Source organism: Trachurus trachurus, assembly GCF_905171665.1.
Source record: "Trachurus trachurus genome assembly, chromosome: 23".
Classification (NCBI taxonomy): domain Eukaryota; kingdom Metazoa; phylum Chordata; class Actinopteri; order Carangiformes; family Carangidae; genus Trachurus; species Trachurus trachurus.
The window spans coordinates 3,059,233-3,082,562 of record NC_139912.1 but is presented as its reverse complement, the minus strand read 5'-3'; the positions used below and the strand labels follow the sequence as shown (position 1 = coordinate 3,082,562).

General features: G+C 42.2%; 2 protein-coding genes across 2 annotated transcripts in view; both read right to left on the bottom strand.

Moving 5' to 3' along the window:
• Positions 1-23,330, bottom strand: part of dclre1c (DNA cross-link repair 1C, PSO2 homolog) — a 476,875-nt gene that overhangs the window by 266,712 nt on the left and 186,833 nt on the right. The window lies entirely within an intron of this gene.
• Positions 1-23,330, bottom strand: part of trhde.1 (thyrotropin releasing hormone degrading enzyme, tandem duplicate 1) — a gene marked incomplete at both ends in the record, with an annotated part of 192,973 nt that overhangs the window by 157,683 nt on the left and 11,960 nt on the right. The window contains one exon of the mRNA XM_083999510.1: positions 13,528-13,804. Within this exon, the coding sequence (XP_083855636.1) occupies positions 13,528-13,804 (277 nt within the window). The remainder of the gene's footprint in view (positions 1-13,527; positions 13,805-23,330) is intronic.

Here is a 23,330-nt window from a genome sequence, read left to right as displayed (position 1 = left end):
GTCACGCCCTCCTGCCCCACCGTGAGCTGAGCTTTCCTGCCCTGTCGCCTCAGCAGCTCCTTGTATTTACACCAGCCATTTCTTCCACTCGCTCCCCGCCACATTGTCTGCTGTTTTTTTAAGGAGATAGTTCAACATTTTGGCAAATTGGCCCATCGCCATAATCCCTATAGTCATAGCAGTAGGTTTGTTACCTTTAATTGTCGGTGCAAGCTGTTTTTAGAACGGCGGAGCAGAGTCGCGAGCTGCTCAGAGCTACGCTACGGAGGCTCATTATGGGATTTCTTGGTTTCCCTCATCAAACTCATCAAATACACAATCCAACAACTCTACAACGCTCTGGTGGACAAGTTGTGACCTGCACAATCACCACGCTATGAGATAATAACACAACGTTACGTTTGTATTTCCTCTCTACGTTTTAGAGGGAAATACAGAGACTGCTTGATGAAAAACTGTCCCTGAAGGCAACGTGCATCAGTGGTTTTGCATGAATTTCCCTCTAAAACAACTCTGAAACCAAGAAATCCCATGAGCCTCCGTAGCGTAGCTCTGAGCAGCTCACGGCTCTGCTCCGCCGTTCTAAAAATAGCTTGCACCAACAATTAAAGGTAACGAACCTACTGCTATGACTATAGGGATTATGGCAATGGGCCAATTTGCCAAAATGTTGAACTATCCCTTTAACCGTCTGCTTTTAGATTTTGCCTCCTGACCGATTCCCCGTTACTGACCGCTGTCTTCACCTACTGTTTGTTTGTTTTCAATAAAGACGAACCGTTTCCGAGTCCCAACACTGAGCCAGATTCATATTTCCGAGTGTTTACCCCCAGAATCTCAACAGGAAGTCTTTGTCCTGATAATCAGGCTGATTTTTTGATAGATAAATATTTGAGTCAGGAGTGAGTGAGCTCGGTGGAAGTGAGGACAGGTGCAGCCGCTCAAAACTCAAAGAAAATGACGGCAATCAAAAGCACAATGAAGATGATTTTCCAAGCTGAGCTCTGACTGGCGACGCTGACGTCAAACAACACAGAGGTGAAGAGGAACGTCACAGAAATTGTGATGCATGTTCAATAATTGTTACCAAACTGTATTTTTTGCTGCCTTCTATTTTCTCAAAATGCAACACAAGACCTAATGAAATAAAAGCGTTACACTATAACTCCCATGAGCCTTTGCAGCAGCTCCCCCTCCTCACCCTGAGCCAAACTTAACTATGCTGTTAAACTTTAGCTGAAGTAATAATTGTCACATAAAAAATCTAATGTTAACGTGACCTTTATCATTTTGAAATACTAATCTGACCTCCAGTATATTATCATTATGCGGCATTAATTTGACCTTTATTATCATTATGGGATGTTAATGTGACATTTAATGTCATTACACAAGTTTAATGGTGAAGTCTGCGTTTTGTCACCGAGCTACAAAAACTCTCCAAACTTTTCCTCCGGCTGCAGCGATGAGCTTTTCAGCTGCATTCATTACAGTGGTGCGTTCACTGGGGACTATTTTCAGCGGCGCATTGATCTACATTTGGTGCTGTGTAGTGAATATATTTGGGGCAGCAGCAGCACAGAGTGTTTGAGACTGAGTCGAAATGAAAAACAGTGTGTGTTCATGTTTATAAAGGAACATGAGATCTGCGGCTACACTGTGACTCACTCATGTGTTTTAATAGTTTCTGAAAACAATGGCGCGCCGCGGCTCAGAGGAATAAGATACATCGGCTTTTGATAAACACACAATATTTGCTGAAAGGATCAGTCAACCTCACCCCGTCCTTGTCCTCTCTGAAAACTGGCAGCCAATCAGGAACGAGTCCTCCCAATGGCCTTGGCTGAATACAGCTGCAAGTTGGGAGTTCATTTAAAAAGACTAATAATGAAACAATTATTATAGAACATTATGGAGACCATTATAACTGCTATAAAATCATCACATATCAATATTTTTTTCTGCTTTTTTTGCATAAATCTCTTAAACCACTTCAGCTCTGCTCAAAACAACCAAATGTTCATAGATATTAGGGATTTTAACCCTTTAAATGCCAGTTTGAAAACGTGTTGCCTCTTGTTTTATTTAAAAAACAAAAAATGAGATATTTTTTATAAAATGAATAGTGAGGGGTTGGGGCATTGCTGGTTATTAGAGTCTTGGATATGTCAAAAACTAGCACCAACATTGATTTCATTGCATTACTATTTTTTTATGTGGTGTCAGATTTAAAAAATGTCACCCATTGGGAACCCATAGTGGCCAAAAATTGATGCACAACAGAATTGCTGTAAAATCATCATATATCAATATTTTTTCTGCTTTTTTTTTTGCATAGATCTCTTAAGCCCCTTTAGCTCTGCTCAAAACTACCAAACATTCAATAATTGTCATAATTTTAACCCTTTAAATGCCATTTTGAGGACTTCAAACTGGCATTTAAAGGGTTAAATTTGTATAAATGACCCGTGTAACAGAGTAACGAACATTAGATTTTAAAAATTAGTCACAAAAAAATAACTTTTTTACAGAAATCCATACCTTTAGCTGTAATACAGCCAAAATGATCAGCAAATCAAAAGAGAAACATTGAAAAAATGTCCAAAAAAGAGGGTTAATATTATAGATGTATAAGTATGTGATATTTGCTGTTATGTCAAGAAAGTGTGAGAAAGCTTTTGATTTTGTTACATAACATTTAAGTGACATTAATTGTGATTATATAAAATAAAAAAAGAGCTTTATTATGACTCTATAACGTGATATGAATTGATGAACATGGAGTATGATTTGGAGTTTTATCTCGTCGTCGTCTGGCTCGGTGTGACGGATCCTCACAGTCTGAAGCGTTCTGTCGGCGTCTCGTTAAAAGCAGATGTTGTGCCGACAGAAACCTGGTCACATCCGGATTCACAGCAGTGATTAGTCACTAGATAAACAGTCTCAGCTTTACGATGCTGACGGTCTGTGAAACGACACTCGATGAAGGAATAACAAGCTAAATGGCTGAAAGACGGCGCTTTTATAGAAGCAGGAGCTGCGCAGTGGGTCATCACACACTGGTTGTTTGTTTGTATTCTATCAGACTTTAATCCTCCCCGAAGGGAGAGCGGCTCATTACAGGAACAGAGATCCTAACAGAGCCACGCATTAGAAAGACAATGGGACAGAAAGACAAACAGCTGTTTCTGAAGGAGACGGAGGTAGAGAAAAGACGGAGAGACCGAGAGGAATGAGAGCCGACAATGAAGCCTGGACGCGTCCCAGAGTCACTGAGGATGTGTTTGTGCAGCTCAGATCATCAGAGGGATGGAAATCGCTCCTTTATCCTCAGACCTTTATCTTATGTTTACACTCTGTTGTGCTCCATATTGAATCGGAGTTTTGTTTGTGATGATAAAAGCTGTTTAAAGTGCTAATGCCTACCTAATTAGTTTTTAAGCACCAACTCGGCTGTTACACCAGCTTATGATTTTCTGACTCATTGCTTGGTCACAATTATTGCTACAGTTTACAAAAAAAAGGGGGAACAGTGTGAGAGCCGACTCTTATCACAGAAACAACATAACGTGTGGGTAGTGACCATCTCTAGTAACAAGCTTTACTTTATAAAGCTCAGACCAATAAAAACAGAATCATATTTATAAATAAATTTACTACTGACTTTTAATTAAAAAAAATGATGAGAAAGTGTTTGAGGGACTCATGAGCCAGCTCTTTATTAATGTCTCTAAGAGGTAAACGCAGAGACTGTTTGCTGAAAAACTGCCCCGACGCTAACGTGCATCAGCGGTTTTGCATGAATTTCCCTCTAAAACAACTCTGTCTGGTAACGTGGGATTTTTTGGTTTCCCTCATCAAACTCATCAAATACACAATCCAACAACTCCACAACGCTCTGGTGGACAAGTTGTGACCTGCACATTCACCACGCTATGAGATAATAACACAACGTTACCAGACAGAGTTGTTTTAGAGGGAAATTCATGCGAAACCGCTGATGTGCATTTCTGTCGGTGGCAGTTTTTCATCAATAGTCTCTGTATTTCCCTCTAAAACAACTCTGTGTGGTAACGTTGTGTTATTATCTCATAGCGTGGTGAATGTGCAGCTCACAACTTGTCCACCAGAGCGTTGTGGAGTTGTTGGATTGTGTATTTGATGAGTTTGATGAGGGAAACCAAAAAATCCCATGAGCCTCCATAGTGTACCTCTGAGCAGCTAACGGCTCTGCTCCGCCGTTCTAAAAATAGCTTGCACCAACAATTAAAGGTCACGAACCTACTGCTATGACTATAGGGATTATGGCAATCGGCCAATTTGCCAAAATGTTGAACTATCCCATTAGCTTTAATAAAATAATACACAAAAATACGCATTAAAAACCTCAACAAATAACTTAAAATGTTTAAATTCTAACCGTTTAAGACGAGGGCCGCCATGTTTTGATTGATTTTGTCGTGACGTCAAGTCGGAAAGTCGGAGCTCTTAGATAAAACCCGAGTTTTCGACCTGTAATTTCCAAGTTCCACACTGTTCAATTCATTTTTGACAACTCGGAGCTCGCTTTGTTCTGAACGCAGCAGAAGTGAGGAGTTGCATCCTTAGGAAGATGTGGTCTTCTCTGATTGGACAGACTGGTCTTTGGAGGATTATCCTCAGGTGCACAATGGGCAGCAAACATGGCAGCTAACGCAAATAAAAGAAAAAAGAATCAGGAAAACGAGTCTCCCGTCTTCAAGTCGTCAACGTTGTGACTCAGAGGTTGAAGTTACCTCCGTGTATAAAACACAGCAGAGTCAATTTCATCATTTATACAGAGGCTAAATCTGTGCAGCCGACGGATGCTTTGCTTTTCTTTCTGCCGCTGTGAGGAGGATGGAAGGATGAATGTCTCTGTCAGATGAAGCTGTTTCAGCAGTTATGAAGAGGATGGAGGGATGGTTGGGGTTTTTTTTCTCCTCTCTGTCATATAAAGCTGTTTCTTTCAGAGGTTTGGAGGAGGAGGAGGAGGATGGAGGGATGTGAGGATTAATGTTTCTGTCACAGGAAGCTGCTCTGCAAACAGACAGCAGCGTCTGCACTGCCTTCAGGCTCAAACACAGATTTTAATATGAGAGCGATGCTGTAACAGAGACACAGAGAGCGAATCCGGCAACCGTTTGTAAATATGAACATATGCATGTGCTGCTTCCTGGATCTCTTCCATGCCCCGCGCGCCTTTTATCTGCAAATAGCACCACATCCTGTTTTTAAAAACCCTTATTCAACCAGGACAATCTCACACTTCATCTTCAGATCTGTGCTTTTCACGCTGCTCCGGCCAAAGTTGGCAGCGGCTGTGACAAGAGTCCTCACCATGAGTTATCAGGTACGTGGCAGCGTGAGCCGGAGCTCATCCATGTGTTTATGGCAGGAAAAAAAATCCACTCATTCAACATTTATCAAAGCGCAGACCGCCGCGTTTCATCCGTGTGACGGCTGAGTTTCTGAAAAGATGCCGCTCTCCACCTGAAACCTGAATATATCAGCTCCTTTTTGTCGCTCTAGAACCAGATTGCTAATTGTTCCCTCTTTACCACAGATGATGAAGATGAATAATGGGTTTTCAGAGACAATTTTGTTTATTTGTTAGTTTATTTTCTTGCAATTTGCAATTAAGTTGGAAGTAATTAATCTGCAGATTTAATTTGCCAGTGACTGATTCTTTGTTTCAGATCTGTGTGGCTCCATGTGCATCTGACCTGGACTTAAAACAGTGAGAAAAATATCACACTATCACACTTTGTAACAGCTTTGTGGTGCATGTGAAAGTGTATCATGATAAAAAAAAAACTAAATAACTAACTAATAGGGAAAGTTTTACCAGAAGTTAAAGCTCCATACAGTATAAAGGTAGATGTTTGTATTTAAGCTCCTTCAAAATAAAAGTAGATGTTTGTATTTAAGGTCCTTCAAAATAAAGGTAGACATTTGTGTTAAAGCTCCATACAGTATAAAGGTAGATGTTTGTATTAAAGCTCCTTCAAAATAAAGGTAGACATTTGTGTTAAAGCTCCATACAGTATAAAGGTAGATGTTTGTATTAAAGCTCCTTCAAAATAAAGGTAGATGTTTGTATTAAAGCTCCTTCAAAATAAAGGTAGATGTTTGTGTTAAAGCTCCATACAGTATAAAGGTAGATGTTTGTATTAAAGCTCCATACAGTATAAAGGTAGATGTCCATGTGTAATGTGATTATAAAGCAGCTCTAGGTTCTATATTAACTCATTGAGTGCCGCGCTCCTTTCCAAAGTTTTAGTCAAGTGTACCGGCAATTTAGACCATTTTTGACGATTTTTGTAGAGCCACAGTGTATTCTATATTACTGCCACCAACACATACTGTGGCTCAATTGAAAGGTTTATCTTAATGCTTCAAGTGACCACAAACCGTTTGTTTCTACGTGCCTCTGTTCCTGAGAAAAGTCAAGCTAAACATGGCTGGGTTTCACCAAAATCCCTCCTTTTTTTCTAGAAAAGGAGATAGAGTGTCTTTTATGAAAGGTGCGCTGTTTGTGTCTGTCGCTCTTCTGACACTCGCATTTCTGGATTAAAGGGCTCGTATAAGATAAATATATACAACAGTTGTTGTTCTATTCACAAAACCACCATCGGGGGCGGGGGGGGCGCCACTAAACAACAATAACACAGACGCACCGTGCCGTGTCACAGCTTCTCCCCGCGGAGCGTGAGGGTCAGTCGGCCACCGCGGCTCGGGAAGACCGGTCCCGCCGGTGGTCGCGGTCCGTCTGTGGTTCGGGTCGGTGATGCCGGTCTGCTTTGGCCCAGAGACCATCAGATTTTACCGCGGGAGGACTTTGGGGAGGACACGGTGTTGCTCCAGCTGAAGACCGGGCGGACTGTCGGCTGAGAGCTTCCTGTTTCTGCTCCGAGCAGCTCGAGCAGCTGGAGCAGCAGCGCGGGTGAGAGCAGAGCAGCTGCGCTGCAGCAGCTGCTGCATCTGCATGCAGAACTCGTTTGCAGAAGCCGAGTTATGATAAAAACTTCCAGATCATGAGCTGTCATGTGACTTTGATCGTCATCTATTTCAGTTCTCCTCGTCGTAGAGTCCCCAAATTTACATATAATGTGTATTAAAGTGTCTATTTTCATAATTTAAAAAAAAAGCAAAAAACGTAAAATTACGTTTTTGGCACTCAACGCATGGGAACGAATAACGAGAAATTACGTGGTTGGCACTCAATGAGTTAATACTGTGAAAGTATCAAAGCCTCAGTCCACAGAGAAATGCACACAGCCTGTATTCAGAAACTGAGCTTTAAAACCAGCCGTCAGGACTTCCTGTCACTTTGTGATGTCACAACAAAGCCCCGCCTCCTCACCACCTGGACCCAAACATCCATTCAACAACAACTTGCAGGATTTGGTTTCTCTGAGTGTTTTATTCTGAAATCTGCTCTATTTTTTATTGGATCACTTTAGAAAACAGTCAGCCAATCAGAAGAGAGGCTCAGAGTCTTTTTGTCTTATTGTTGCTTATTTGATGCTAATGCTAATATTGCTAATAACCGTGAGATCAATGTTTACATGATGCGGCTCTTAGTTTTGGCTCCTGTAGAGTCTGAACCACCTGAGGCTCCTGGTTCATCGTGACTCACCTGAGTTTTGTTTCATTTACCTGTGAGACGACGGAGCTGCTAGTTTCTGTTTGTGTCGAGCAAAAAAGAAACAGGGAGGATAAAAACAAAAGATTAATTTATTCATTAGCAATACTAAACCTCACACGCCTGACTGATCCCACACTAATACACACACACACACACACACACACACACACTGATACACAGTGTTGGAGGCTGGTGGTGATGGTTATAAATGACCCACATATGATTTGTCATTAAAACGGCATTTCACTAAAATTATCTTTCAGTAATAAGGGGACAGTGTGTGTGTGAGTGTGTGTGTGTGTGTGTGTTGTGCTGTCCTTGAGGTTCTGGCAGACGAGATGGATGAGCTGTAATTACACTGATAGAGAGATGATCGGAGGAGGGGAAGAAGAGGAAGAAGAAGAAGAAAGAGGAGGAGGAGGAGGAACAAGGTCGTGTGTGTGTTTGTCCTTGTGTGAGAGCGACGTGTGCGTGCGTGTGTGTGCATATTCCTGCTTTAAGCGTTACTGCAGTTGGAGGATGAATCAACTTTCAAATCTGAGTCCGATAGGATGTGACCGACACTGAGACACAGCCACAGACTCACAACGACCACGATGATGACAACAGGTGATCGGACCGATGCTGAACAACAGTGTCAGTTCACATAAGTTTAACGCACAAATCTAGGGATGCACAATAAATACCGGTACAGATAGTCATCACTCAGATATTGACTGATAACTATCGGGCAATAATTATCAGCAAAGTCCCATAATGTCATAACGAGAGCCAATTATAATCAGCCTTGATTCTGCTCATTTTCAGTCCCTAAATTGATTTGAAACAATAACAAATGTTGATTTTTGAAGAGTCCTCACTGTTAACACGGATTACAGTGGTGATGTTGTTATATTATTTGGTTAAGTCGGAGGCGGAGCTATAATGTTAAATTCATCTTTACTCACTGCATCTAAGGGCGTTTTCATAGGCCTCTAATTCTAAATGGCAACACTTAATTTTCTATCAAATTTCCCATCATCCGTCCATTCTTGCCTCCTATGGTCGGAATGACGGAATTTTTTTCTTTTTTTTAAAACATCCTGTCTTTCCGACAATTCCTTTAATAGCGTATTTTTTCCCCAAAAGAGTTTGCACTGGTTGGGCTTCGGCAATGAAGAAAGGAGTTGGTTAAGTTGAGTAAAAAAGAGCAGGTAGAGACTAGACAGGCCAGATAAGATAGATAGAGTCCAGATAATTAGGAGGGAGTCGTCTGCAGAGAAACGCACATTTCCTTATATTGAAAGCCTTGTCGGAATGGTGGTATGTTGGAATTTTTTTGGTCGGACCAAATTTGGATCAAACTGTTGCTTTTTGTGTATTGCTTTGAATGTGTTTAGTGTTTATGTTTTGCTTGTTTGTGATCTGCTAGTTTGTTATTGTGTCTTGTGTATTTCCTTTTTTTTTATGTTGGTGTTGCTGCTTAATGTTGCTTCTGTTTTGTCTGTAGCGGCTGCTGTTTGAGCTGAGTCTATGTTAGTGTGTGTTTGGACTTTAGCTTAGTTTTCTGCCTTTTAACCCTTATTCAGACTTAGCTTTCTAATCCTTTAATGTATTATTTGTATGACGATAACTAAATCATTTTCTTTTCTTTTAGGGTGACTCTTAACATCAGTCCAGGGACAGCAGATGTAAAATAACCCTTTTGGCTAATTCTGGCATGATTACATTTGTTAAAATGTTTTATTAATGTGCATTGTCCCTGATTATTAAACCTTTAAATAAAATAAAATCAACTGAAAAGTGCGGACCAAACGAGATAGGTGTGAAAACGCACTTAGTCTTTCTTAACCTCAGGTGTGGATATAAACCATAATAAATGTTATCTGTTATCGGTGGAAAAAAAGAGGTTATGGTGCTTCCTACACAAAAAAATAACACCTTGAGTGCCGTGTTGACGTTGACAACTTGTGGTGTTTTGTGGTTTCATCCCCTGTCAGTAGCAGCAGAAGGTGAGATACAAACTTGTGGAGATAATTAAAACACTTTGAAAACCCAACTGCTGTAATTAGACTAAAAAAATAAGTCCTTGCGTGACACACATATTCTTATTCAGTGTGACTTAAAGCGATAGTTCACCCAAAATTGAAATTTCAAATGGAAATGGAAATTTGCAAATGGATACCAACTGTCTTCGTAACAAAAAGACACACAAAAAAACATCCAAATACCTCCATGCTGCTCGTATGTAATGTCCGTCTTGTATTGAAGACCCGAAATGCGAAATTGTCCTGAAAAAAATTAAATAAGTCTATATTTCAAGCTTGTTTTGTAGCGGAAGCTTCTTAAAGCTCCTCTTCCCGGTTTGTCATATCTGGACGAACTGGAAGAGGACAGACCCTGGTTCGTCCAAATATGACGAACCGGGAAGAGGAGCTTCGAGAAGCTTCCACTACAAAACAAGTTTGAAAAGTGGACTTATTCAATTTTTTTGGGGACAATTTCGCATTTCGGGGCTTCAATACAAGACGGACATTACATACGAGCAGCATGGAGGTATTTGGATGTTTTTTGGTGTGTCTTTTTGTTACGAAGACAGTTGGTATCCATTTGCAACCGTTATATGGACATGCACTGCTACGCCGAGACCCCCTGTAACTCAGAGAAGCCACGGAGGACTCTGAAACCTCTCCCAGCCCTTAGTCAACATGACCGTGAATAGATAATGAGTGCAATTTCAATTTTGGGTGAACTATCCCTTTAACACTTTCGGAGCATTTCATTATCCCTTTCATCCATTATGCATCAACAACCATAAATATCACAGGTGGAAAAACTATCACTCCAGAAGTTGCACGATAGTCATCACCTTTTCTTGTTGTGGTTGTGGTTGTGTTTTGAATTCCCTTCAGTAACTCAGTGATAGTTATCTGTGCAGCCATGAGCACATCTCCAACCGCAGCTGCAGTTCGATCTCTCAGGTACTTTACATGGAGCCAGTCTCACAGGATATAACAAATAGGAGAAGAAAAAGAAGAAGCCGGGGCCGAGGCGGCGGTATAACTCACTCAGTCCTTGCCAACATTGATATTTCATGTCTACATCCCTGAAGGCATAATGGGAGCTGTACTTCCAAAAGGTTGAGCATGAATATTTCCCACAAAGACGGAGCACTTTCCTCCGTTTTTTGCCTCAGGGCGGGGGGGGGGGGGGGGCCACAGTGTCAGACTTTGAAAAGCTTTGATCCAAAAAGCAGCAGATCTGGTCCATTTAAGGCCCAACATCTGGCTCAGGTCTGGTCCTTTAAGTCTCTGTCTTCACCTGACTACACGACAGTGGAAAAGACAAGTAATAAAAAAGAAAGTTCATTTATCTCTTATCTCTGTGCAGCAGACTGTTATCTGGGGTTCACATCTAAATTACCATGTTATCCTGCGATAACAAATGCGCGCATCTGACTCCATTACATCATAATAAAGATAATAAAGTCTTATCGGTAGATTCAGACTTTAAAGATTGTTATTCACTCATTAGTTAGAAATGAGGAGTCACGCTTGTCTGTGGTTTTTTAAGGCAGTTATCCTGATAGAACCATTTAATTAAGATGTATCTGGAGATATCAGTTTCCTGCAATAAAAACCTGAACCTGTCGTTTTATCAAACTGTGTTCGTCTGCAGACTTACATGACTTCATCACCTCATTATCTCCTGGCAGCAGCAGATGATGATCTTATTAAGCTCCTTAAAGACGTACTCGGGTGATTCAGCATTGTGCTCGCACCACAAAGTGACAGACAGATCAGCAGCAGAGGCCAAGTCGCACCGAAACACTGGATCCTACGCTTCCCACGATGCAACTGGATTATGTCCTTTTAGTTCAGCTCTCTTTTCAGTATCTTTGAACCCAGTTTACTCCAGGTAGAGTCTGAACCTACACTCAAGTAATCCACACAGTTACAGACGACACAGAACAGCTCAGATTCATCTTGTTTTCATTGTCAACATGCACGATAAACACATTGCAAAGGTCGTCTGAAATGCGATGATGACTAAGTTTTATTTAGCATAATTTTCAGACTATAAGCCGCTACTTTTTTCGTAACCCATAATCTGTTGTTTATGATGGTTAATACTACATGACATTGTATATGTTATGTAACGTTATCCACCGCTCCATTTATTGATTTTTCGCCGGCTTTGTTGTAAACAAATGCACATGGGCAAAAGGAGCGTAACCAAAACAGCTGAAAAGCGAGCAGACTTGCACAGTTCCCTACTGTCTTTCAGTGTAAATATCTCATGTTACAACATGAAAACCTGTGGCCTATATATGTACAAAATGTATTATTTATCATCTTTAAAAAACTGTATTTTATATTTACTTGGGTTATTTTTGTCTAAAATCCAAATTTGTTTGATGATCGTAAACATTTAAGTGTGACAAATATGCAAAAAACTAAGAAATCAGGAAGGGGACAAATACTCTTCCTCTCTGTTTGTGGTGTATTTGTGTGGACGTTTCACAGCGCCACTACAGGCCTGGTGTAGGTACTACAGCGTATTGAGCTGCTTTTTATAAAGACACAAAAATTGTTTGGTTAATATGTACACCTGAATATTTGCTTATTTATTTATCGCAAGTCATATCGTCATCGTGATATTGAACAGTGTCATCGCACATCAAATATTTTCTGATATTGTGCAGGCCTAATTCAAACCAACTGATGATGGATCTCCTTCCTCAGGACTGAACAGCTAACAGCTAGCCTGCTGCTCTGTTCTGCTCCACACCATTAGCGAGTTTGGCTTGGCAGAACAAGCAGAACAACAACAACAAGAGCAGAACAGGAAGCACCATCACCAGCTGCAGCTACAGCAAACAGGAAGTGGGATGAGCAGCGGTTAGCTAGTTAGCACCAACTGAACTTTCAAATCAAAACACTTTCAATCCGCAGGAATCCATTACTGATCACTCATCAATATTTCTGGCCCATTAAGACCAGAGTTGATTCATCATCTTCTAAATGAGTTCACTGGAAACAGTTTAACTGGAAGAACTGTTTAAGTTTCAGTTTGATTTCATCCACTGTTGCTCCGGTCTGCAGCAGCAGAGGTTTGATGGTCTTTTGGTACTTTTTTGACTTGTGGGAGTTTATTGGCTATAAATCGGGGAGGAGCACTTAGCACCTCTTCAAACTGTTTCCTTGAGGGAAAAATACAATCCACTGGTTCGCCCCTTAAAGCCTGTTACTTAATCTACTGACCTCTTTTCTGTGGATATCCTGGGAAATGAAGCCGTTATTCCCTAATCAAAACTTCATTATGCCGATTATTATCGGAAAATAAGAACTCCTGCTGCCCTTGTTTAGTGTTTTAACCCCAGAGATGAGGATTTATATGATATTGAGTACAGTTTAGAGGTGATCGGGGGCTCGAGTGTGCCATTATGTGGAGGTAACACTCTCATTTATTTCATCATGGACTCTTTCCTCTCAGCCTGGAGAAAGAACCAGGAGACGAGAGAGCAGAAGTGACGGAGAAGAAAAGAAGAATGCCAACAACGTTTGCTACTTGGCACATAATGAGATCATTAAATTCACTTCACAAAGAAGTGTTTAAAAAAAAAAAAATAATGCAACAAAGCACAAAGGATAATTATGATGGGGTCATGAAAGAGTAGGAAAAATACCTCTGTAATGATGCTGCTTACTCAGTTTAGGTTTTTTTTTACTCTAAGTGTGTTTTAACTTCTATCAATGTGTTCATTGTATTTCTTCTGTGTGTGTTTTCAATGCACGTCTGAGTTGTGAGTGAAAAATACAATATTCAGAGGCACACACAGCATCAAACAATCCTGTGTTTGGTGTGGAGGAACTCACCGTCACTCCGCTGTCGGTCTGCGTCTCTCTGTAGGTGAAGTTGCAGACGGCCCAGGCCAGGTAGTACGTGGACATGCGAGGCGTCCGGGCGAAGCGATTGGTCACCCAGCCGTCCTCGTCCGACAGCGAGCTGCTCTCCACCGGCATGTTGGACAGCGAGGTGTACTGCGAGTCGTGGCGGAGGGTGAGGGAGAACGTGGCCTTGTAGATGGGCTCGTCGAAACACGGGAAGGCCTTCCGGGCGTGGATCGGACTGAACTGAGTCACGGCCAGGTAACTGTGGGAGACAACAAGGAAGTGGACAACAGTGTCAGATCAATGTGAACGAAAGCAGAACTTCAAACAAACACCATCATCCTGATAGGTCATATCGTTTTTGACCAATCGCTGATCAATGAACATGATCATTTTTAGAGAACTTTTGAGATTATAATGGGTGTGTATTGCACGGAATGTTCGTGTCAGAGTGCGTGACATCATCGGTCAGAGTTGGATAGAGCCCAAAAAATTCCTGATTTTTTTCTCTTTCTACACTCCTCCCGGCCACAATTTACGCTCTACACACATGATTTTTTCCAACTTCGTAGACAGACTTGTTCTGTCTCTCACAATGTGCTCAAAAAATCAGAGAGACCTAGAGAATTTGAAATATCAGACTCTAAGTGCGGCCATGTCTGTCTCTGCTCCTTATCGACTCCAGTACAAAGATTTTCTGAGAGAAGCAGAACGGACCGCTGTTTTAAACTCGCAAGTGTCTCCAAAATATTTACTATAGAAACACGAAAATCACACCAAATCGTTCAGGAAATCCTTACAACGCTGATGGTCTGTGTTTTTTTCTGATAGGAGCTACCGTTTTGTCAGAATAAGCCTAAATGTGAGACTAGTGCAGAGGCAGAAAATCACTCTTTTTCTCGACGTTTCTGTCTGCCTCAGCCTGGGGGGACCCTATCGTCATGGGCAACCACCTCAAGTTGCCGTGGTAACCTCTGAGCCTCAGGCCAGAGCTCGTTAAGGTTCATAAACAATCCACCTGGAGCTCGTTAACATGTTTACAAACACACATACACACAAACACCAGCACACAGGTGACTTTATGTGGTTACAGCTCCTCCATATCAGGGCTTGTAGAAAGATGATCATGTGTCTGATCAGCTCTGTCTTGACTTTAACATCGTGGTTTTGATTTCCATGTTGACAGAGATGGCAAAACCGTCCGTAGCTCCCGTGGCCCTATCAGAATTTCCCAGAGGAAATTGTCTAGTATGGATTTACTGTCACGAAATGTAGAGTTAAATGTAAAATGTTCAATTTATTTTAATAACCACAAACCACAAAATGAAACTCCAACAGGATGATGTAGCTTCAAAGTAAAGTCCGAGGGTAAAACCGAAAAAATACACTTTACTGACTCGGTGTTGTCACTTATACAACACTATACCTTTCCAAAGTTTGTAGGTATTAGTCATCATAAACAACCAGTCACATCAAACCCCTGAGTGCAGTGAACAGAGCAGAGCTGCTTCGCTTCTATTGCTCATGAGTTCACTTTTCATTTGTAAGGAGACTGTGCTATTTCCGCTTCTAAAGGTTATAGTTTCACAGTAAATTAGAGCGCCCCATGGGTCCGTTCAGTTCAAAGTAACCAAGGCTCAGCCAATTAGGTCGAGACAGGGTCCCTTACCAGGATCCTGTCGTCCTCCTTTTCCACACATTCCCTCCTCCTCCTCCTTCTTCCATGTTTGTCTCTACTTCTTTTTATCTTACTCTGAAGTTCTTCCCTCTTCCTCTGTTGCTACCACCCTCAGTCTTCCTCCTCCTCCTCCACCTCCATATGTTTTTCACTCTCTCTTTCCAACCTTCCCTACCTTCCAGGTCTTGGGTGTGTCAATTCATGTCAATTTGTCTAATGCCAGTGTGGATCAAAGCCGACTGAAAGAGTGAAGGGTGAGTGAGGAGTGAAGTGTTCTGCTGCTGCTGCTGTGAGTGTTGGTGTTCGTGCTCGCTCTCTGTTTTCGTCAGGTTCACTTTGATCTAAACATCTTGCAGATTGGACCTGACTGTTCTTGGATTCCTTTCGGATCAACTTTCTGTTTTCAAGAGTGAAGTTTTAAAGTTTGCTCTTTTGTTTTGGTGCTTTGTTAGAAACAACACAACAACAACAACAACAGTGTCTCCATTTGCAGGAGGTAAGTTCAGGTGAAGAACACTCATTACTAAAGTGGCTTTTAAAACAAAGGTTACAAGATGATATACAATAAAAACACAAGTAAAATTTGTGCAATCGTCGATGTGGGCATTTTCCGGAATGGTTTATGCAATTTGACGCTTTCATCTTCTGTCTGGTTTATTTCAAACAGGCTCCATGTGGTTTGAGTCTGGCGACTGTCTCCTTCATATAAACCTCCGTCTGGGTCTTTTCTTCTAATGTTGTAGCTAATTATCTGGTTTCAGGATGAACCGCCGACACTTGTGTTTCTCTAACCATCCCACAGCGGCGTGGAGTCTGAATTCCTGCAGTAGTATTGCAGTATTGTGTCCTAATGATGCATCAGAGGGTGAAGTCACAGAGTTTGATGCAAAGAGGTTTCAAGTCATCAACCTGCAGAAACTATTTGTATTAACTAATGAATAATCCTTCCGATGAGTTCTGAGTCTTCCCCAGGACCGAACCCTGTCCATAGACCTTCCAAAGGACAGAACCCAGATGTCCAAACCCCCTCTGGGCATGAAGGAGCAGAGACTCTACTCGGAAACCAGAGCTCATGATCATAGATGAGAGTTAAACAAATATCAAGTGGGAAATGTTTGACTTCCGGTTCAGCAGTTTGCATCACGACTGATGCAGCATCAGTCTGTCCCAATCCTAACTTTACCCTGACTTGAGATCAAGGATACTTGAACCCCCCTAACCCTGGGGCAACACCTCAAGCTCAACCCAGTGCACACTTAGGATGTACAGCCAGTGCACTATTTGTATTTGGAGTTTGGATTTAGGCTTTTTAAAAAAACTTTGGATCTGTTATTCATATTCGGGAAGAAACTAGAAGTGGGCATACTAGAGACTTCCGCCGAGCTAGCCAGCTAACTTCCGCTGTAGCTCTCAGCTAACTAGAACGGGAATTAAATAATTTAATCGTGCGGCTCTTCTAGACTTTCCAAACGTAATTGGACTGAATGGATCAAATTCTGGTAGTGAAACCAGTCGTTTCACGGGGTTGCGACACTCAAAAAAATGTATCCACCGTTTTATAGCCGCTTCTTTTCCCATTAAGGTGCATTAGCGCCACCTACTGTGTTGGAGTGTGAACCAGAGTCAAACCAAACCAAACTGTGGCAGTGTCTCGTGCATCGATGTGATTGGCTCAAAACACGCACCAACCTATATTTTTGTTCTGTCTTGTTTTAATCTCTTGTAGTTGGCTCAAAATCATGCTCAAAGCACGCATCCAAACGTTTCTCAAAGCATTATTTGTGTACTTCTGAATAACATATTTCAGTTCGGGTACATCCCCAGTGCACACTGAGGGCCAAGTGAACAAAACCACATCATCTGCAAAAAAAAGCAGAGATGCAAATCAGTGAGATGCAAATCAGTGAGTGTTGTTGCCCTGACTCTCATTTTCTTCCACTGCTGCAGTGAAGTTCTCAAGTTTCTACATCATTTTTCAGTTCATAGTGACAAACTTTTTTTTTTTTGCTTTTTTGCTTTGGGAAGTTTGTACCACTCAAGGTTACTCATTTGACTTCAGCTGCTATACATTTCAGTAAAAAAAGTCTTTGTGACAAGCAGCACAAAGACCCACTTCTCATATTGGAGGTTTTTAAGAAAAAAATCTGAACATTTTGTGGTAGTTAAGTGAAAAATAGTTCATGAACAGTCGTCAATACCGATTCAGGTTTTCTTGAAAGACTCAATCACCTCCACGACGGCCTTTCTGGCTCTTTAAGCAAACACTTTTTTCAACAGTTCTCTTACTGCCTCGTGCAATAAATGACAGATTTACCCTCCTCGTGAAGGAGAACTGAAGAATCGAGGTAATTCCCTCAAATAAAGGCCCTTATAAGCCCTGATTCACAGATTTCTGACATTGTCCACAATCATTTAATGCAGCGATGTAACTGGGACGACTGCCCGACTGGAGGAGGTATAATTTCCACCCGCTGACAGATTTGTATGGTTTCACAGTGTATATCACATTACCGCCTAACCTCAATTTGCTCTACATTTGGCCCAGAATCCCACTGATGTCTTTAAGCGAGGTTAGTTAAGCAGAATTGCTGTTGCATTAAATTATACATGAAGTGACCCATAATTCTCTTCATCATATTCGTATTCACATTTGGCCCGTGCTCGCCGGCTCTCCGGGCTCTCGCGGCTTTGAAAAGCTGCAGATTCAACGCACCTGACTCCCGGTTTGGAGTAAATCCACCTGGAGTATGTGATGCTGTCGTGTAAAGCTGGATTTTGTTTCAGTCTTTGAACCTCACAAACCTATCAAAGACGCAATTTAAGGTGGAATCAGAGTTCAGGGGGTTAAAGGATAATCCTCTGACGTCGCAGTCGACAGGTCGGTTGGCAGAAGTTTCTAACAGACGGGTGCTTTTCTTTCTTTCCCTTTTGAATTTGACTTCTTCAAGTTTTTCCATGTTCGGTTTCCGCAGTGAGAGAAATTCGACAATAAACATGAGCAAAGTTTCTGTTTCCTCCTGATTTCTCTAAGCCGAGCTAAATGTTTTCATATCGGAGCTTTGTTACGTCCCGCTGTCAGTCACCTGACAGACACAGGCACAAGTTGAAACTCCAGGAAATATAATCCCTCTGGAAACTTTGTTATCGCACTTGTGCATTTCACTGAGGGTGTTTGTGGAGGGTGGGATGAAAGGGAGGGAAGACGAGAGGAAAGGAGAGGAGAGGAGAGGAGGGAGGAAGAGGCTGAAGAAGAGAGGAAACAAGAGTTGAAGGAAATGAAACGAAGCGGGAGAAAGGAGGAGGGACACTGCAGGAGGAAGATAAAGAAGATGAAAAGGGAGTGGACGAGGAGGAAGAGGAAGATGAAGAAGAAGGAGATGAAATGAGAAAAATAAGAGACAAAAAAGAAGGAAGGATCAAACAGGAGAGAAGAGAAAGGAGACAAGAGAGAGGGATGAAAGAGTTGTAGGTAAAGAAAAAGGATTGGAGGAGGATGAAGGGGAGAGGGGAGAAAGAAAAGGAGGGATGAAAGACAGGGTGAGAAATGAACGGAAATTAAATGAGGTGTAGAGGAATGATGAGTGAGAGTTGTGACGAAGAAGAGGAGAAAACGAAATGAGAGGACGACAAGAAGAGGTAAGAAGTAAGAATATTTATCATGGTGAGAAAGAGGAGGATGAAGGGAAGAAAGGAAAGTGGAGAAAGGAAAGGAGGAGGAAGGAAGGAGAGGAAGAGTGAAAAGAAAAGGGGATTACAAAGAGTGAGGAAGAAGAAGAGGATGAGTGAGACAGAGCGGAGAGAGAGAAAGAAACTGAAACCAGGTGAGGGGGGAAGAGGAGGAGGAGGTGAAGAACGGAGGGAGGGGGAAATGTGAATAATAAAAAGAGGGCGAATGAGGCAGACGGAGAGAGAGAGAGAGAGAGAGAGAGAGAGAGAGAGAGAGAGAGAGAGAGAGAGAGAGAGAATAATGGAGAAGCCTGAGAGGGGCGAGATAAAGAGAGAATCTATTAGACACACACACACACACACACACACAACGTGACACTCTGCAGGTTGTCAACAGCCGCTGCTGCCACGGTAACGCTCATTGTCACCGTAATGCTGATTGACAAATAAGCCAAAAGCGTTGCCCCGGACAACAATTACACATTAACACACACACACAAACACATACACACATATGATGCTATGATACATGAAGTCAAGTGGCGACTTCCTCCTCCAGGAAAAAACTGAAAATGACATCATTTCCTGGTGTAATGGTCGACATTATCCTGTCTGGAGACACCACAGAAGAAGAGTGACACATGCACACACACACATACGCACAAACACACACACACACAGACACACACACACAACACACACACAGAGGCCTCATTCAGATGCAGAGATGAGACTGAAAGGGGAAACTGTTGAGTCAGGTGCTTTACTGCATGTGTGTGTGCGTGCTTGTGCATGTGTGTGTCTGTGTGTGTGTGTGTGTGTCTGTGTGTGTGTGTCTGTTTCTGTGTGTGTGTGTGTGTGTTTGTGTGTATCTGCTGCACGCACGCACACACACACACACACACACACACACCCATATGCACATCACATCCCATCATGCTGGACACACTGATCTCTTTAAGCAATGTCTCAAATTGCAATTCCCCGCTCCCACATTGAAGAGACATCAGTGTGTGTGTGCGTGCGTGCGTGCGTGCGTGCGTGCGTGCGTGCGTGCGTGTGTGTGTGTGTGTGTGTGTTGCAGCTATAGTTTCACACAGGAAGCTGGCGAACGGGCTGATTCATCAACTTCAGAGTAAAATATGCCACTGATGGAGGAGATGGTGGGGGAGTGGAGGGGAGGGGGGAGGGGGGGTGATCGGATTTCAATTCTGCTCTGATTGAGGCAGCGAGGAGGGAGGAGCCGAGGATGGAGGAGCCAAGGAGAGAGGAGCCGAGGATGGAGGATTTTTTTCTTTACGACAGTGACATGTGCCTCCCAGAACTGTGGGGGAGCTCCGGAGAGGGAAAAAAAGAGAAACCAACGAAGGAGCAAGCTATTGCCGGCCGACTTGCATAGTACCACTTTAATAGTCTGTATCTGAGTCTTTATCTGTGTCTGTTTTGGGGTTTTGTTTTTAATCCAGGAAAGAAGTCGGACACAGTTTCACTACCTCATAGAGTGAGCTGCTGCACTGTCACCATCTTGGCAGTCGAACCCAAACATGGGGAGCTGAGACGTCACTTCCTGCCAGTTTATAGCTCAGTCACCTGTCAATCAAAGAGGCCACGCCCTCATAATGTGTTACCATGACACTTTAACATGGGAATCTATGGGGACTGACTAACTGCTGGACCATCCATCCATCCATCCATCCATCCATCCATCCATCCATCCATCTGTCTATCCATCCATCCATCATCTTTCTATCCATCCATCGTCTTTCTATCTATCCATCCATCCATCCATCCATGCATCCATCCATCCATCATATTTCTATCCATCATCTATCCATCCATCATCTTTCTATCCATCCATCCATCCATCCATCATATTTCTATCCATCATCTATCCATCCATCATCTTTCTATCCCTCCATCATCTTTCTATCCATCCATCCATCCATCCATCCATCAATCCATCCATCATATGTCTATCCATCATCTATCCATCCATTATCTTTCTATCCATCCATCCATCATCCATCCATCATCTATCAATCCATCCATCCATCATCTTTCTATCAATCTATCCATCCATCCATCATCTATCCATCCATCATAATTCTATCCATCCATCCATCATCTTTCTATCCATCTATCCATCCATCCATCATCTATCCATCCATCATAATTCTATCCATCCATCCATCCATCATATTTCTATCCATCATCGATCTATCTATCCATCCATCCATCCATCCATCCATCCATCCATCCATCCATCCATCCATCATCTTTCTATCCATCCATCCATCCATCCATCCATCCATCCACCCATCATCTTTCTATCCATCCATCCATCCATCCATCCATCCATCCATCCATCCATCCATCCATCCATCCATCCATCCATCCATCCATCAGTAAAAATGGCTGTGAACCAACAGTTTTTTTTTGTGGCTTCTGAAATAAAGTGTTTGGTTTTTTTCCTCTGAGGAAACTGTCAGAGCAGACGTCTTCAACCAGAGATGAAAAGTCCTTAAAGGAAAAGTTGATCCTCCATCTTTGGTCCAGCAGCTGTAACGATGTGACATCACTGACCGAGTGGCTGCAGTTGGTCGTGGGCGGTGGAGGTCGTGTAATGGCGGCCATCCTTCCTCCTCCTCCTCCTCCTCTTCCTCCGACTGTGTTCAGGCTCAGAGAGCGAGTGAATGTATTAAGTTGCTTCAGCCGGCTGCCATGTTAGATAGGTTACCCTCTGACACGCGCGGTGAAGTGGGTGAGCGCCGTATTGATCTGAAGCATCTCATCTCAGCACCAGATTACTCAGAAGGAGAGCGGGGCGGCCAGAAGGAGCCGGGAGCCGAGCGAGGCTGCCAATCAGCTCCTCTCTACCCTCCATTAAAATGTAGACTCTCACCTAGCCTTCGTTAAGCATCTGTCTCTCTCGTTAACGCTCCGACGTCTCTGTTCTCATCAGGCCCGGCCTCGTTTGCTGCCTTACTGCCCCTCGTTAACTGTAATTCCTCTCCTCGTTAAGGAGAGGCAGCTCTGAAAAAAGCTGCTTCAGTCTAATGAAAAAGTTCCACACAGGATCTGAGAGGGATTTGGGCTTTTTTTTTTTTGGGGTAAGGGGAAAGAAGAGGGGAGTTTCTGTCAGAAGTCCTATGTGATTCAAGAATGGTTTGCGTCAAAGAAGAAGCTCCCACAGATGGAACATGTTGACGCATAGACAGAGCGAAGGCCGATGATCTGCTTTTAAAGCCCAGAGATGATTATTTACATCAGACCAGGCTCCCTGACACTTGTCCCAGATTCACCCGTCACAACAATCACCACAACCAGAACATCTGATCTGATCCGGTGTCTGTTGAAGGCTGAACAGTTAATAAGAGCCAGTGTTGTTTTGTGGCTCTATCTTTAAAGAGGAACTACTGTAAATTCCTAAATAAAAAGCCGAGTCTCAAACAGAAGCCGGCTCTGTTTCTATTTTCTGTAAGTTCTTTTGAATGTAGAAAACCTCTCAAAGCCCACGATCGCCCGTTTGAGCCGTTTCTAAGCTGCTTCATTCCTGCTAGAGTTGTCAACGGGTCTGAAAATTAACTCATTCACTGCAAGAGTGTACAGCCAGTGCCAGCACTTTTGAGGATTTCTACTGCTTTTCAAACAGCCACAAAATATGCTATGCTATGACTAAAATGACAAGGAATATCTCAAATGAAAGGGGAGACTCTTGTCTTTCACCAGGAAAAAGGGTGAGTTAATAGCATGTTCCACTTTTTAGTTATACACATCTGAATACAGCATGTTCTCCCCAAATTCAGCATTCTGGGAGGATAATTCAGAGAAAAATGGGTTTAAAGTGAAAGAGACATTTTCAAGCAGAACTCTCTTTTGAACCTTTTATTTTTGACTATTTTGACTTTGGGGTGATTCTCTCTGTCTCTGTCTGACTGTCTCTCTCTCAAATGACCTAAATAGGCTCATCTTTTTATTGGTGGGATGGTGGATCAAAGAATAAATGTGGCTTTGCCTTTGATAAAGGAAGCATGTGGTCCAACCTGAGTTATTTGTGTATGTTTTTATTTAGAAGAACTTTAATCGGTGCTGATGAATGATCTGTGGGAACTGTTCATATCATATTATTAACACAACAGGTGATGTTTTTGTTTTGTTTTGTTTTCATCTGATCACTTTGTTGCCATGGTGTCAGACTCTCTCCAAAGCCCAATGACCTTCATCTGATTCTGATTTTCTATTTATCAAAAGGACACAACAAGCAAATTATTATCATTTTAAAATGTCCTATGAATAGTGTTAATATTAACATAAATCTAACATCATATTTTTGTATTTCTTTTCCTGTGCACACAAGTTAAAAACACAATATCTATATCCGACATATACAAAGGCAGCTTTAAAAGAAGCAGGTCGTCTCTCTGCTGGTTTGGATGTTTTGACT